The sequence below is a fragment of the Pristiophorus japonicus genome, chromosome 6 (assembly GCF_044704955.1).
Source record: "Pristiophorus japonicus isolate sPriJap1 chromosome 6, sPriJap1.hap1, whole genome shotgun sequence".
Classification (NCBI taxonomy): domain Eukaryota; kingdom Metazoa; phylum Chordata; class Chondrichthyes; family Pristiophoridae; genus Pristiophorus; species Pristiophorus japonicus.
Genome location: NC_091982.1, coordinates 543584 through 559237, shown reverse-complemented (window position 1 = coordinate 559237; position 15654 = coordinate 543584). Strand labels below are relative to the sequence as shown.

Here is a 15654-nt window from a genome sequence, read left to right as displayed (position 1 = left end):
CTACCAGGAAAGTGACCAAGCTATCAATAAAACAACTAATGAAAAGAAATGGAACCAATGAATCTTTTGAAATGCCTTTGAGTCATCTTGTTTGTCAGTGACCTAAGGACATACTGTAAAATGTTTCTAGTCCAATAAACTCAGAAATTGCACAATTACAAAATCATTAAACTGACCCATACACTTGCTTTTTCTATGTTTAAAATCTCCAACAATGTTTCCCTCCAGAGTTCTGCCCTCTCATGTACCACTGACTTGAAATCATGAGAGTGACTTGAATGAAGAGGCGTGAACAGGTACCAAATTAATACCCTGCAGTGCACCAGTCTGATTCTGTACAAGCTCATACAAGACAATACTGCCATAATGTAGCTAAAGATAATGAAATAAACTAAGCCATATTTTGGTACATAAATGTGTGTAACATGCCAGATTTATAAAATTACGGAGTATTTTGAACTGCAGCGTTGGAGGAGGGCGATGTGATCAACTGTATCGAGAGCTGAGAGTTGGCACTTGCTCCTCGCTTTTGTCAGAAGCATAGAAAATAGGTGCAGGAGTAGGTCATTCGGCCCTTTGAGCCTGCACCACCATTCAATAAGATCATGGCTGATCATTCACCTCAGTACCCCTTTCCTGATTTCTCTCCATACTCCTTGAGCCCTTTAGCCGTAAGGGCCATATCTAATGCCCTCTTGAATATCCAATGAACTGGCATCAACAACTCTCTGCGGTAGAGAATTCCACAGGTTAACAACTCTGAGTGAAGAAGTTTCTCCTCATCTTGGTCCTAAATGGCTTACCCCTTATCCTTAGACTGTGACCCCTGGTTCTGGACTTCCCCAACATCAGGAACATTCTTCCTGCATCAAACCTGTCCAATCCCGTCAGAATGCGATCCCCTCTCATTCTTCTAAACTCTTCTGAATACAGGCCCAGTTGATCCAGTCTTTCCTCATATATCAGTCCTGCCATCCCGGGAATCAGTCTGGTAAATCTTCGCTGCACTCTCTCAATAGCAAGAACGTTCTTTCTTAGATTAGGAGACCAAAACTGAACACAATATTCCAGATGAGGCCTCACCAAGGCCCTGTACAACTGCAGTAAGACCTCCATGCTCCTATACTCAAATTTCCCTAGCTATGAAGGCCAACATGCCATTTGCCTTCTTCACCGCTTGCTGTACCTGCATACCAACTTTCAATGACTGATGTACCATGGCACCCAGGTCTCTTTGCACCTCCCCTTTTCCTAATCTGCCACCATTTAGATAATATTCTGCCTTCATGTTTTTGCCACCAAAGTGGATAACCTCACATTTATCCACATTATACTGCATCTGCAATGTATTTGCCCACTCACCTAACCTGTCCAAGTCACCCTGCAGCCTCTTAGCATCCTCCTCACAGCTCACACCGCCACCCAGCTTAGTGTCATCTACAAAGTTGGAGATATTACACTCAATTCCTTCATCTAAATCATTGATGTATATTGTAAATAGCTGGGGTCCCAGCACTGAGCCCTGAGGCACCCCACTAGTCACTGCCTGCCATTCTGAAAAGGACCCGTTTATCCCGACTCTCTGCGTCCTGTCTGCCAACCAGTTCTCTATCCACATCTGTACATTACCCCCAATACCATGTGCTTTAATTTTGCACACCAATCTCTTGTGTGGGACCTTGTCAAAAGCCTTTTGAAAGTCCAAATACACCATTACTGATGCCACTGCATAGTGTACCCCCTGATATAGGATTTTTCCTGTCGGTATTAAAACTAGCCTGTTCCCTGGTCCCTTGGTAGTTGTGGGACACCTCTCTGGTATGGTCTTAGCTGGCGGGGTGGTCGGTGGGCGACTAATTCCGTGGCATTTATTGGGGTCGGGGGAAGTGGGATCACACAGGCGTATAGGCTTTTGTCCCACACCATCCCCTTCCCTGAATCCTGTCACTGTCTAACGAACACTATAGAGATGCCTGCTGGACAGACCTTCTCCGATCCCCACATGCACACATACATTCCTTGTTCTGACTCCCACCATTTATCCCAACATACTCTCACTCCATCTGGGGCACTCGTAATGGTCTGGTAGGTATCATTGTAAAGTCATTTCCATCCAGCTTCCTTGTCCCCCGTGTCCTTGCTCAGCTTTCTGAGCCACCACCACCTACCGGGTGCAGGACATTCTAAAAAGGGAGGGAGAACAGCCAGTTGTCGTGGTGCACATTGGTACCAACGACATAGGTAAAAAGAGGGATGAGGTCCTACGAAACGAATTTAAGGAGCTAGGAGCTAAATTAAAAAGTAGGACCTCAAAAGTAGTAATCTCGGGATTGCTACCAGTGCCACGTGATAGTCAGAGTAGGAATCGCAGGATAGCGCAGATGAATACGTGGCTTGAGCAGTGGTGCAACAGGGAGGGATTCAAATTCCTGGGGCATTGGAACCGGTTCTGGGGGAGGTGGGACCAGTACAAACCGGACGGTCTGCACCTGGGCAGGACCGGAACCAATGTCCTAGGGGGAGTGTTTGCTAGTGCTGTTGGGGAGGATTTAAACTGATATGGCAGGGGGATGGGAACCAATGCAGGGAGACAGAGGGAAACAAAAAGGAGGCAAAAGCAAAAGACAGAAAGGAGATGAGGAAAAGTGGAGGGCAGAGAAACCCAAGGCAAAGAACAAAAAGGGCCACTGTACAGCAAAATTCTAAAAGGACAAAGGGTGTTAAAAGAACAAGCCTGAAGGCTTTGTGTCTTAATGCAAGGAGTATCTGCAATAAAGTGGATGAATTAACTGTGCAAATAGATGTTAACAAATATGATGTGATTGGGATTACGGAGACGTGGCTCCAGGATGATCAGGGCTGGGAACTCAACATCCAGGGGTATTCAACATTCAGGAAAGATAGAATAAAAGGAAAAGGAGGTGGGGTAGCATTGCTGGTTAAGGAGCAAATTAAGGCAATAGTTCGGAAGGACATTAGCTTGGATGATGTGGAATCTATATGGGTAGAGTTGCAGAATACCAAAGGACAAAAAACGTTAGTGGGAGTTGTGTACAGACCTCCAAACAGTAGTAGTGATGTTGGAGAGGGCATCAAACATGAAATTAGGGGTGCGTGCAATAAAGGTGCAGCAGTTATAATGGGTGACTTTAATATGCACATAGATTGGGTTAACCAAACTGGAAGCAATACGGTAGAGGAGGATTTCCTGGAGTGCATAAGGGATGGTTTTTTAGACCAATATGTCGAGGAACCAACTAGGGGGGAGGCCATCTTAGACTGGGTGTTGTGTAATGAGAGAGGATTAATTAGCAATCTCGTTGTGCGAGGCCCCTTGGGGAAGAGTGACCATAATATGGTGGAATTCTGCATTAGGATGGAAAATGAAACAGTTAATTCAGAGACCATGGTCCAGAACTTAAAGAAGGGTAACTTTGAAGGTATGAGGCGTGAATTGGCTAGGATAGATTGGCGAATGATACTGAAGGGGTTGACTGTGGATGGGCAATGGCAGACATTTAGAGACCGCATGGATGAACTACAACAATTGTACATTCCTGTCTGTCGTAAAAATAAAAAAGGGAAGGTGGCTCAACCGTGGCTATCAAGGGAAATCAGGGATAGCATTAAAGCCAAGGAAGTGGCATACAAATTGGCCAGAAATAGCAGAGAACCCGGGGACTGGGAGAAATTTAGAACTCAGCAGAGGAGGACAAAGGGTTTGATTAGGGCAGGGAAAATGGAGTACGAGAAGAAGCTTGCAGGGAACATTAAGACGGATTGCAAAAGTTTCTATAGATATGTAAAGAGAAAAAGGTTAGTAAAGACAAACGTAGGTCCCCTGCAGTCAGAATCAGGGGAAGTCATAACGGGGAACAAAGAAATGGCGGACCAATTGAACAAGTACTTTGGTTCGGTATTCACTGAGGAGGACACAAACAACCTTCCGGATATAAAAGGGGTCGGAGGGTCTAGTAAGGAGGAGGAACTGAGGGAAATCCTTATTAGTCGGGAAATTGTGTTGGGGAAATTGATGGGATTGAAGGCCGATAAATCCCCAGGGCCTGATGGACTGCATCCCAGAGTACTTAAGGAGGTGGCCTTGGAAATAGTGGATGCATTGACAGTCATTTTCCAACATTCCATTGACTCTGGATCAGTTCCTATGGAGTGGAGGGTAGCCAATGTAACCCCACTTTTTAAAAAAGGAGGGAGAGAGAAAACAGGGAATTACAGACCGGTCAGCCTGACATCGGTAGTGGGTAAAATGATGGAATCAATTATTAAGGATGTCATCGCAGTGCATTTGGAAAGAGGTAATATGATAGGTCCAAGTCAGCATGGATTTGTGAAAGGGAAATCATGCTCGACAAATCTTCTGGAATTTTTTGAGGATGTTTCCAGTAGAGTGGACAAGGGAGAACCAGTTGATGTGGTATATTTGGACTTTCAGAAGGCTTTCGACAAGGTCCCACACAAGAGATTAATGTGCAAAGTTAAAGCACATGGGATTGGGGGTAGTGTGCTGACATGGATTGAGAACTGGTTGTCAGACAGGAAGCAAAGAGTAGGAGTAAATGGGGACTTTTCAGAATGGCAGGCAGTGACTAGTGGGGTACCGCAAGGTTCTGTGCTGGGGCCCCAGCTGTTTACACTGTACATTAATGATTTAGACGAGGGGATTAAATGTAGTATCTCCAAATTTGCGGATGACACTAAGTTGGGTGGCAGTGTGAGCTGCAAGGAGGATTCTATGAGGCTGCAGAGCGACTTGGATAGGTTAGGTGAGTGGGCAAATGCATGGCAGATGAAGTATAATGTGGATAAATGTGAGGTTATCCACTTTGGTGGTAAAAACAAACAGAGAGACAGACTATTATCTGAATGGTGACAGATTAGGAAAAGGGCAGGTGCAAAGAGACCTGGGTGTCATGGTACATCAGTCATTGAAGGTTGGCATGCAGGTACAGCAGGCGGTTAAGAAAGCAAATGGCATGTTGGCCTTCATAGCGAGGGGATTTGAGTACAAGGGCAGGGAGGTGTTGCTACAATTGTACAGGGCCTTGGTGAGGCCACACCTGGAGTATTGTGTACAGTTTTGGTCTCCTAACCTGAGGAAGGACATTCTTGCTATTGAGGGAGTGCAGCGAAGGTTCACCAGACTGATTCCCGGGATGGCGGGACTGACCTATCAAGAAAGACTGGATCAACTGGGCTTGTATTCACTGGAGTTCAGAAGAATGAGAGGGGACCTCATAGAAACGTTTAAAATTCTGATGGGGTTAGACAGGTTAGATGCAGGAAGAATGTTCCCAATGTTGGGGAAGTCCAGAACCAGGGGACACAGTCTAAGGATAAGGGGGAAGCCATTTAGGACCGAGATGAGGAGGAATTTCTTTACCCAGAGAGTGGTGAACCTGTGGAATTCTCTACCACAGAAAGTTGTTGAGGCCAATTCACTAAATATATTCAAAAAGGAGTTAGATGAAGTCCTTACTACTAGGGGAATCAAGGGGTATGGTGAGAAAGCAGGAATGGGGTACTGAAGTTGCATGTTCAGCCATGAACTCATTGAATGGCGGTGCAGGCTAGAAGGGCCGAATGGCCTACTGCTGCACCTATTTTCTATGTTTCTATGTTTCTACCACATCCACTGGTTCTCCCTTGTCCACTCTACTAGTTACATCCTCAAAAAATTCCAGAAGATTTGTCAAGCATGATTTCCCTTTCATAAATCCATGCTGACTTGGACCGATCCCGTCACTGCTTTCCAAATGTGCTACTATTTCATCTTTAATAATTGATTCCAACATTTGCCCCATTACCGATGTCAGGCTAACCCCGTTTTCCCTCTCCCTCCTTTTTTAAAAAGTGGTGTTACATTAGCTATCCTCCAGTCCATAGGAACTGAACCAGAGTCGATAGACTTTTGGAAAATGATCACCATTGCATCCACAATTTCTAGGGCCACTTCCTGAAGTACTCTGGGATGCAGACTATCAGGCCCTGGGGATTTATCGGCCTTCAGTCCCATTAATTTCCCTAACACCATTTGCTGACTAATAAGGATTTCCTTCAGCTCCTCCTTCTCGCTTGACCTCAGTCCCCTAGTATTTCCAGAAGGTTATTTGCGTCTTCCTTCGTGAAGACAGAACCAAAGTATTTGTTCAATTAGTCTGCCATTTCTTTGTTCCCTATTATAAATTCACCTGATTCTGACTGCAAGGGACCTATGTTTGTCTTTACTAATCTTTTTCTCTTCACATATCTATAGAAGCTTTTGCAGTCAGTTTTTATATTCCCAGCAAGCTTCCTCTCATACTCTATTTTCCCCCTCCTAATTAAACGCTTTGTCCTCCTCTGCTGAATTATAAATTTCTCCTAGTCCTCAGGTTTGCTGCTTTTTCTGGCCAATTTATATGCCTCTTCCTTGGAACATGACAACCGATAATATAGCAGGGAGCCTAGAAACCCCCAATATAACCCCCTTTTCCATTATAGTTACATTATGATTTTGATTTGTAAAATATGTCTTATTATTGGTGACACTGTATAATTATTATTTGTTATGGATATTTTTTAACTCTGCAATCTGTTATTAAACCAACTGACCCTCGACTAGCTTGCTACTCCTTCTCACTCTCTCTCCCTCGATTTCAACTTGACCAAAATTGCGCTCTTCTGTCTGGGCGGTATGCCGGTGGTTTGAAAAGGGTGCACCTTATGTAATGACCAATTTCGGGCACTGACAGATACTGAACTAAAAATTCCTAATTTAGCAACGTCTTGGGACACATTTCTCTATTTCAGGTGTCACATAGAACCATTATTGATATTCTTAAGTGTTAACATATGAGAGGGTTTTCAGTAGGCTTAGTGAGGAAACAGAGACTCTATTGCAGCAGAATCACACTGACCATCACGGTGGGCCAGCAATATAATTGCGACAGTGTGAATTTTTCACTATTTTTGTCATGTATCTTACATTATTATATATAACTGTATCCTAACATGCTATACATGACTGTAATAAGATATGACCTGTAACCACCAGCATACCTTACCACCAGGGGTGCACTTGCAAGAGACAAGTATATAAGCACAGGTCTCAGGCAAGTGCAGCATTCCAGAGCTGCAAAATAAAGGTGCAGGTCCAGAGTGACCTTGACTTCACTACATGCCTCGTGTGAATCTGTACTGAGGGGACAGGACTTTACAGTGGCGACGAGTTACGGGATTACAGAATCCACAGAATGGCGAACAACGGATCAGATGAAAAGTACAATGCGGGAGACAATTGGGAGGACTTTATACAAAGGCTCCAGCAAAGCTTTGTAACCAAAGACTGGTTAGGCGACGACAAGGCAGACAAGAGAAGAGCCCATCTCTTGACCAGCTGTGGCTCGAAAACATACGCTTTAATGAAGGATCTGTTGGCACCCGAGAAACCAGCAAGCAAGTCGTTTGAAGAATTGAGCACACTGGTAAGAGACCACCTGAAGCCAGCGAGCAGCCTACACATGGCCAGACACAGGTTCTACAACTACAGACGCTGTGTGGGCCAGAGTATACCCGACTTCGTGGCGGTACTTCGGAGGTTGGCTAGTTTGTGAGTTCTCCGATGAACTGAGGAGAGAAATGCTGAGAGACTTTTTCATTTAAGGAATAGGCCACGCAGGCATATTCCGAAAGCTCATAGAGACCAAGAACCTGACCTTAGAGGCAGCAGCACTGGTTGCACAGACATTCTTCGTAGGGGAAGAAGAAACGAGGTTGATTTACAATGCAGGTACGACAACTAACAAAATATCGGAACAAGAAGTTCACAGCGCTAAACAAGCTGCTACTCCCACATACACAGACAAAACCAGGAGAACAGGCTCTCGACAGCAGGCAGAAGCCATCAAGGGCCACAGGAACGGCCGTTCACACCTCATCAACCTACAATGCGAGCAATCAACTACAAACTGAGAGAAGCTCAAGAGAGATCAGCCAGACACGCAGCTCATTCTTTGGGAACACTTTGAACAATGGAACAGGTCTGTGCTGGAGGTATGGGGGTGGGCACTCGTCAAGGGAATGTCGATTTCAGCAGGCTGTTTGCAGAAATTGTGAATATACAGGGCATTTGGCCCGCATGTGCAAAGAAACAGCAGCTCGGCTGGTATACGAATCGCATGGGTCGGAAAGCGGACCAGAAGATGGTGGGGACACTACCCGGGACACCGATGTACAGCGGGTCAACACGATCAATGGCCGCTGCTCCCACAACAGGACGCCTCCGATAATGATGAGGGTCCTACTCAACGGGATATCTGTCAACATGGAGCTAGATACGGGAGCGAGTCAATCTCTCATGGGCGCTCAACAATTTGAACAACTGTGGCCGCATAAAAGAGACAGATCAAAACTCTCAAGGGTCGACACCAAACATAAGAACATAAGAATTAGGAACAGGAGTAGGCCATCTAGCCCCTCGAGCCTGCTCCGCCATTCAATAAGATCATGGCTGATCTGGTCGTTGACTCAGCTCCACTTACCCGCCCTCTCCCCGTAACCCTTAATTCCCTTATTGGTTAAAAATCTATCTATCTTTGACTTGAAAACATTCAATGAGCTAGCCTCAACTGCTTCCTTGGGCAGAGAATTCCACAGATTCACAACCCTCTGGGAGAAGAAATTCCTTCTCAACTCGGTTTTAAATTGGCTCCTCCGTATTTTGAGGCTGTGCCCCCTAGTTCTAGTCTCCCTTACCAGTGGAAACAACCTCTCTGCCTCTATCTTGTCTATCCCTTTCATGATTTTAAATGTTTCTATAAGATCACCCTTCATCCTTCTGAACTCCAAGGAGTAAAGACCCAGTCTACTCAATCTATCATCATAAGGTAACCCCCTCATTTCTAGAATCAGCCTAGTGAATCGTCTCTGTACCCCTTCCAAAGCTAGTATACCCTTCCTTAAGTAATGTGACCAAAACTGCACGCAGTACTCCAGGTGCGGCCTTACCAATACCTTATACAGTTTCAGCAAGACCTCCCTGCTTTTGTACTCCATCCCTCTCGCAATGAAGGCCAACATTCCATTCACTTTCCTGATTACCTGCTGCACCTGCAAACTAACCTTTTGGGATTCATGCACAAGGACCCCCAGGTCCCTCTGCACCGCAGCATGTTGTAATTTCTCCCCATTCAAATAATATTCCCTTTTACTGTTTTTTTTCCCCCAAGGTGGATGACCTCACACTTTCCGACATTATATTCCATCTGCCAAACCTGAGCCCATTCGCTAAACCTATCTAAATCTCCTTGCAGCCTCTCTGTGTCCTCTACACAATCCGCTTTCCCACTAATCTTAGTGTCATCTGCAAATTTTATTGCACTACACTCTGTCCCCTCTTCTAGGTCATCTATGTATATTGTAAACAATTGTGGTCCCAGCACTGATCCCTGTGGCACACCACTAACCACTGATTTCCAACTGGAAAAGGACCCATTTATCCCGATTCTCTGCTTTCTGTTCGCCAGCCAATTCTCTATCCATGCTAATACATTTCCTCTGACTCCGCGTACCTTTATCTTCTGCAGTAACCTTTTGTGTGGCACCTTATCGAATGCCTTTTGGAAATCTAAATACACCTCTATCCACCATGCTCGTTATATCCTCAAAGAATTCCAGTAAGTTAGTTAAACATGATTTCCGTTTCATGAATCCATGCTGCGTCTGCTTGATTGCACTATTCCTATCTCGATGTCCCGCTATTTCTTCCTTAATGATAGTTTCAAGCATTTTCCCCACTACAGATGTTAAACTAACCGGCCTATAGTTACCTGCCTTTTGCCTGCCCCCTTTTTTAAACAGAGGCGTTACATTAGCTGCTTTCAAATCCACTGGTACCTCCCCAGAGTCCAGAGAATTTTGGTAGATTATAACGAATGCATCTGCTATAACTTCCGCCATCTCTTTTAATACCCTGGGATGCATTTCATCAGGACCAGGGGACTTGTCTACCTTCAATCCCATTAGCCTGTCCAGCACTACCCCCCTAGTGATAGTGATTGTCTCAAGGTCCTCCCTTCCCACATTCCTGTGGCCTGCAAATTTTGACATGGTTTTTGTGTCTTCCACTGTGAAGACGGAAGCAAAATAATTGTAAGGACCTATAATAAAATGAAGGACCTATACCAAAGAAATCGTACCAGTCCTCGGCAGCGCCATGCTCTCTGTCACACACAAAGGAACAGTGAACCGACTTCCCCTGTGGATTGTCCCCGGAGACCCCCCAGCACTGCTGGGAGAAACTGGCTGGCAAAACTAAACAGGAAATAGGATGATGTCCATTCCATGTCATTAGAGGAACGGACCTCCTGCTCAATAGTTATAAAGCAATTTGAACATCTCTTTCAGTCAGGTGTGGGCATTTTCAAAGGGGCCAAAGTCAAAATCTACATCACACAGGATGCTAGACCGCTCCATCACAAGGCCAGAGCTGTACCCTATGTGATGAGGGAAAAGATTGAACACGAACTAGACAGGCTTCTGCGGGAAGGCATTATATCACCTGTGGAGTTTAGCGACTGGGCAAGTCCCATCGTCCCAGTCATGAAGCCTGATGGATCCGCACGAATCTGTGGGGACTACAAATCTACCATAAACAGAGTCTCCCTACAGGACCAGTACCCGCTGCCCAGAGCGGAGGACTTATTTGCTACATTGGCTGGAGGTAAACTTTTCTCAAAATTAGACCTCACCCTATATGACGCAAGAATTGACCGAGGAATCCAAGCTACTCACCATCAACACGCATCGAGGCCTTTTCATGTACAATCGATGCCCATTCGGCATCAGGTCAGCAGCTGCCATATTCCAGCGCAACATGGAGAGTCTGCTCAAGTCCATCCTGGGGACTGTTGTATTTCAAGACGACATACTTATCACGGGCAGGGACACCGACTCCCATCTCTGTAATTTGGAGGAAGTACTAAAGCGGTTGGATCGGGTAGGCCTACGAGTCAAGAAATCCAAGTGCCTGTTTCTCGCACCCGAGGTTGAATTTTTGGGCAGAAGGATTGCCGCTGATGGAATCCGCCCAACAGAGTCCAAAATAGAAGCAATTCGCCTGGCACCCAAGCCCCGGAATGTCTCAGAACTGCACGCCTTTCTCGGGCTACTTAATTACTTTGTGAACTTTATGCAGAACTTAAGCACGCTGCTGGAGCCTCTCCATGTGCTACTCAGGAAGGGGTGCGATAGGTTTTGGGGGACGCCCAGGAACACGCCTTCAATAAGGCACGCAACCTTCTGTGTTCCAACAGTGTTTTGACTTTCTTTGACCCAGGTAAAAAGCTAGTTCGCACATGCGATGCGTCAGCGTATGGGGTCGGGTGCGTTTTGCAACATGTCAATAGTGCGGGTAAATTACAACCCATAGCTTATGCCTCCAGGTCACTTTCGCGGGCGGAGCGCGAGTACGGAATGGTAGAGAAGGAGGCACTCGCGTGCGTGTACGGTGTCAAAAAGATGCACCAATACCTTTTCGGGGCCAAGTTCGCATTAGAAACAGACCACAAGCCCCTCACGTCCCTCCTATCCGAGAGCAAGGCAATAAACGCCAACGCCTCGGTGCGAATTCAACGGTGGGCACTCATGCTGGCATCCTACGACTACACAATAAGGCACAGACCAGGCACAGACAACTGTGCCGACGCGCTCAGCAGGCTAACCCTGGTGACCACGGAAGGGTCTGACGAACAGGACTGTGAGATAGTCATGGCAATCAATGCCTGTGAGTCCACAGGTTCGCTCATGACGGCTCGCCAAATCAGAGCCTGGACGGCCAGCGACCCCACGTTATCCTTAGTAAAAAGATGTGTCCTAACCGGTGACTGGGCAGAGGCTCGCGATGCCTGCCCCGAGGAATTAAAACCATTTCACAGGCGCATGCATGAGCTACAAGCAGATTGCCTGATGTGGGGCAGCCGAGTAGTCATGCCTCTGCAAGGCAGAGAGGCATTTGTCCGGGAGCCGGGGATCGTTCTCATGAAGGCCACAGCCAGATCCACGTCTGGTGGCCTGGTATTGACGCAGACTTGGAGCTCTGCGTCCGAAGGTGCACCATTTGTGCCCAACTCAGCAATGCCCCCAGGGAGGCTCCACTGAGCCCCTGGCCCTGGCCTACCAAACCGTGATCGCGGGTGCACGTAGACTATGCGGGCCCATTCATGGGCAAAATGTTCCTCGTAGTTGTAGATGCATTTTCAAAGTGGATCGAATGCACCATTTTAAACTCGAGCACAACCTCCACCACTGTGGAGAGCCTTGCAACCATGTTTGCAACACACCGAATCCCTGACATATTGGTCAGTGACAATGGTCCGAGCTTCACCAGCGCAGAATTCCAAGACTTTATAATTGACCACGGCATAAATCACGTCAAGACGACACCGTTCAAGCCGGCCTCCAACGGCCAGGTGGAGAGAGCAGTGCAAATCATTAAACAAGGCATGCTTAAAATCCAAGGTCCCACGCTGCATGGTCACCTGTCGCGACTGCTGCTGGCATACAGATCTCGTCCACACTCACTGGCTGGGATCCCCCCCCCCGCGCAACTGATGATGAAAAGGACTTTAAAAACAAGGCTCTCATTAATCCTCCCAGACATGCACGAAATCGTTGAGGCAAAGCGCCGTAAGCTGACTGAGTACCATGACAGAAATTCGAGGGGGAGATGGAATGAGATAGAATGAGATAGGGGACAAAGTGTTTGTACTAAACTGTGGCAGGGGTCCCAAATGGCTTGCAGGGACAGTAATGGGCAAGGAAGGAAACAGGCTACTGGTAGTACAAATGGACAATGGCAAAAGCAGATTTACCAACAACACTGCGGAACCAGAGACAGACTACAATGTGGAACTCGCACCACACCTGGTGGACAGACAGAGGGAACAACCTGAGGAAAGGGTAATCCCAACAGACAGCCCAGGCGAGTCAACAACAATCACACCAATCGAAACAGTCAGCCCAGGCGAGATACCAGCAACCACACCCAAAGAAAAACAGACACCAAGGCAAACAACTGAACCACAACTCAGACGCTCCACGCGAGAGCGTAGACCACCTGAGAGACTGAACTTATAAAGACAATAAGACCTTGGGGGAGGGTGATGTCATGTATCTTACATTATTATATATAACTGTATCCTAACATGCTATACATGACTGTAATAAGATATGACCTGTAACCACCAGCATACCTTACCACCAGGGGTGCACTTGCAAGAGACAGGTATATAAGGACAGGTCTCAGGCAAGTGCAGCATTCCAGAGCTGTGAAATAAAAGGTGCAGGTCCAGAGTGACCTTGACTTCACTACATGCCTCGAGTGAGTCTGTACTGAGGGGACAGGACTTTACAATTTTATTTCCTTTTTAAAATTAAAATCAATATTTATCAGGAAGCTGTCTGTTTACCATTGAGCATTTCTCCTTTAAAAGGTGCAACTGTAGGTATGTAGTACCAAATAACATTCTTGTAACTTTAAAAGGCATATTCTACATCATAAAAGTCACTGCACTTCACAAAATTATTCACAATGTAAACAGCTTTGAGATGCTTTGACCTGATAAGGAGCTAAATAAATACATGTATTATTCTTCATTTAGCCCAACTCTGTGCAGTTTCATTAACCATCAGTGAAATTAACAATAAAATAGCTACAAAACAATGCTGCTTTATTTAAAGGCAGACGGACTGTTGGGGCCTGAGTAGAGCTGTTGTTTAGAGCCTTGGCTGTTTAACTTATGAAACCTCGGTTTGAAAGAATTCCCAGGGTGAAAGAATGAAAGTTTGTTCTTTTTCTCTGCCAGATTTGAGTATCTCAAATAACACAATTCTGTGTAATGTCAATCTAGTTCCTAATAGGCCCAGACAAAACAGACACAGGCAGCTACAGACCCGAGACTTCCAAGAGGCTTTTGATAAAGTTCCACACAAATGGCTAAAGAGAGAAACTGACCCAATTACTGGACCCTCAACAGCATGAGCGGCCAACAGAAATCTCACTTGAGCTCACCAGCCCAGATAGAGAGTCGTGGTGATGGATGTGGGATGATCGGTGATTTAGATGAGCAGTGGACACAAGGTGCTGCATACACAAGGAAGCCAGAGGAAGAGGTGGTGGTTGTGGAGAAGGAGATTCTTGAGTGGAGGCTAAGGGAATGTCAGCCTTGGGTTGAAGAGCATTTGGACAATAATCTCAGGGATTCTGCTATGAAAAGAAGAATGCAAGCAGAGCATCAAACTCATAGAAAAACAATGCAAAGCCTCTCTGAAAACTGGATAAATTCAGCCCAAATGGTATCAGCGCATAGCTTCTGTGTAACATAACTGGGCATTAGATAAAGAGCATTTTGTCCCCTCGCACCCCATCCGACTCAATTCCCTCTCTGCATGCAATCTACTTAGCAGCTTATCTGAAAACTGACAAAACATGTCTTGTGTGTGACCTGAATGGTAATATTTTGTTTTATATAACTGCAGCAATTCAGATTAATGTTGATGTGAATTCGGTGGCTGCTCTCTTGGACCAGTTTTATGAAATGCAGCGTCTCCTCATCATATCCTCCCCAAGTGCATCTGATATGTCCTACAGGCTGCAAATAAGCATACTACAGGTCAGTAAATGAGATCTGAAATTCATTACTGATGAGCAGTGGTAAAAACCTCTAATTATATTTCTGTCTATTCCTTACAGGGAAGGTAGCATCTGGAAACAGTCAAATAATAATTTTATGTTGCATATCCATGAATTTGTGTCTCACTAGGATTTAAAATGGATTGTTGTATCCGTTCACCATTATGATCAAAATGTTTGACTCGTCTCAAACCAGTAATTTGCCAAACAACTTTTCATGAAGAGGAGATCCCTTTAGAAAAACTTGTTACAGCAGACAGGAAATCAAAGGCTTTTTACAAAAGCTTGCTCCAGCTTCCTCCCGTCCTTCCCTCCAGCTTGTGTGAAAATGGACTGAAACATCAAGTAAATTAATGCTCTAAGTTGAGCTTTTCACATCAACTTTTAGTAAGGTATTATTTGTAGTAAAGTGTAGTAGAATTAAACACTATACCTATTATAGTGATACTAGTCAGCACACATATGTTGAAATAGAGATGTGCCTAATCAGCTTTCTAATTACTAGTATAGATATCATCTGAGCCATAAGTTCAAAGTCAGTCATATTTCTTTTCAAACTTCTTATAGAAATATAGAAAATAGGTGCAGGAGTAGGCCATTCGGCCCTTCAAGCCTGCACCACCATTCAATATCATGGTTGATCATTTTTGCAACTTTTGTACCCCATTCCTGCTTTCTTTCCATACCCTTTGATCCCTTTATAAAATAAAAGTTTACCACAAACTGCTGAGTGGAGGAAGAACAAATAGTGTGGTCCTTGCACTGATGGAGGAACCTGAAATTCATTATAGAGTAAGTTCAGTGATCCCTAGTTTTAAAATTTGTCTCAACAGATCCAGGATTATTTTTCTTTTAATAAATGGATGCGGGTTGGGAAGTCAAGACAGTTGATCAGTTCCTGTGCCAAGTGTCTCTGTGCTGGACCCACCCAGTTGTCAGTGCCCAGGTTTCATTCTGCTCCTTGA

General features: G+C 45.3%; 1 protein-coding gene across 1 annotated transcript in view; it reads left to right on the top strand.

Moving 5' to 3' along the window:
• The window catches only part of LOC139265517 (sushi repeat-containing protein SRPX2-like), a 165059-nt gene extending 150070 nt beyond the window's left edge, over window positions 1-14989 (top strand). The window contains 2 exon segments of the mRNA XM_070882534.1: window positions 14536-14669; window positions 14750-14989. Of these exon segments, the coding sequence (XP_070738635.1) occupies window positions 14536-14669; window positions 14750-14758 (143 nt within the window). The 3' untranslated portion in view covers window positions 14759-14989.
• Window positions 14990-15654: the final 665 nt, after the last annotated feature.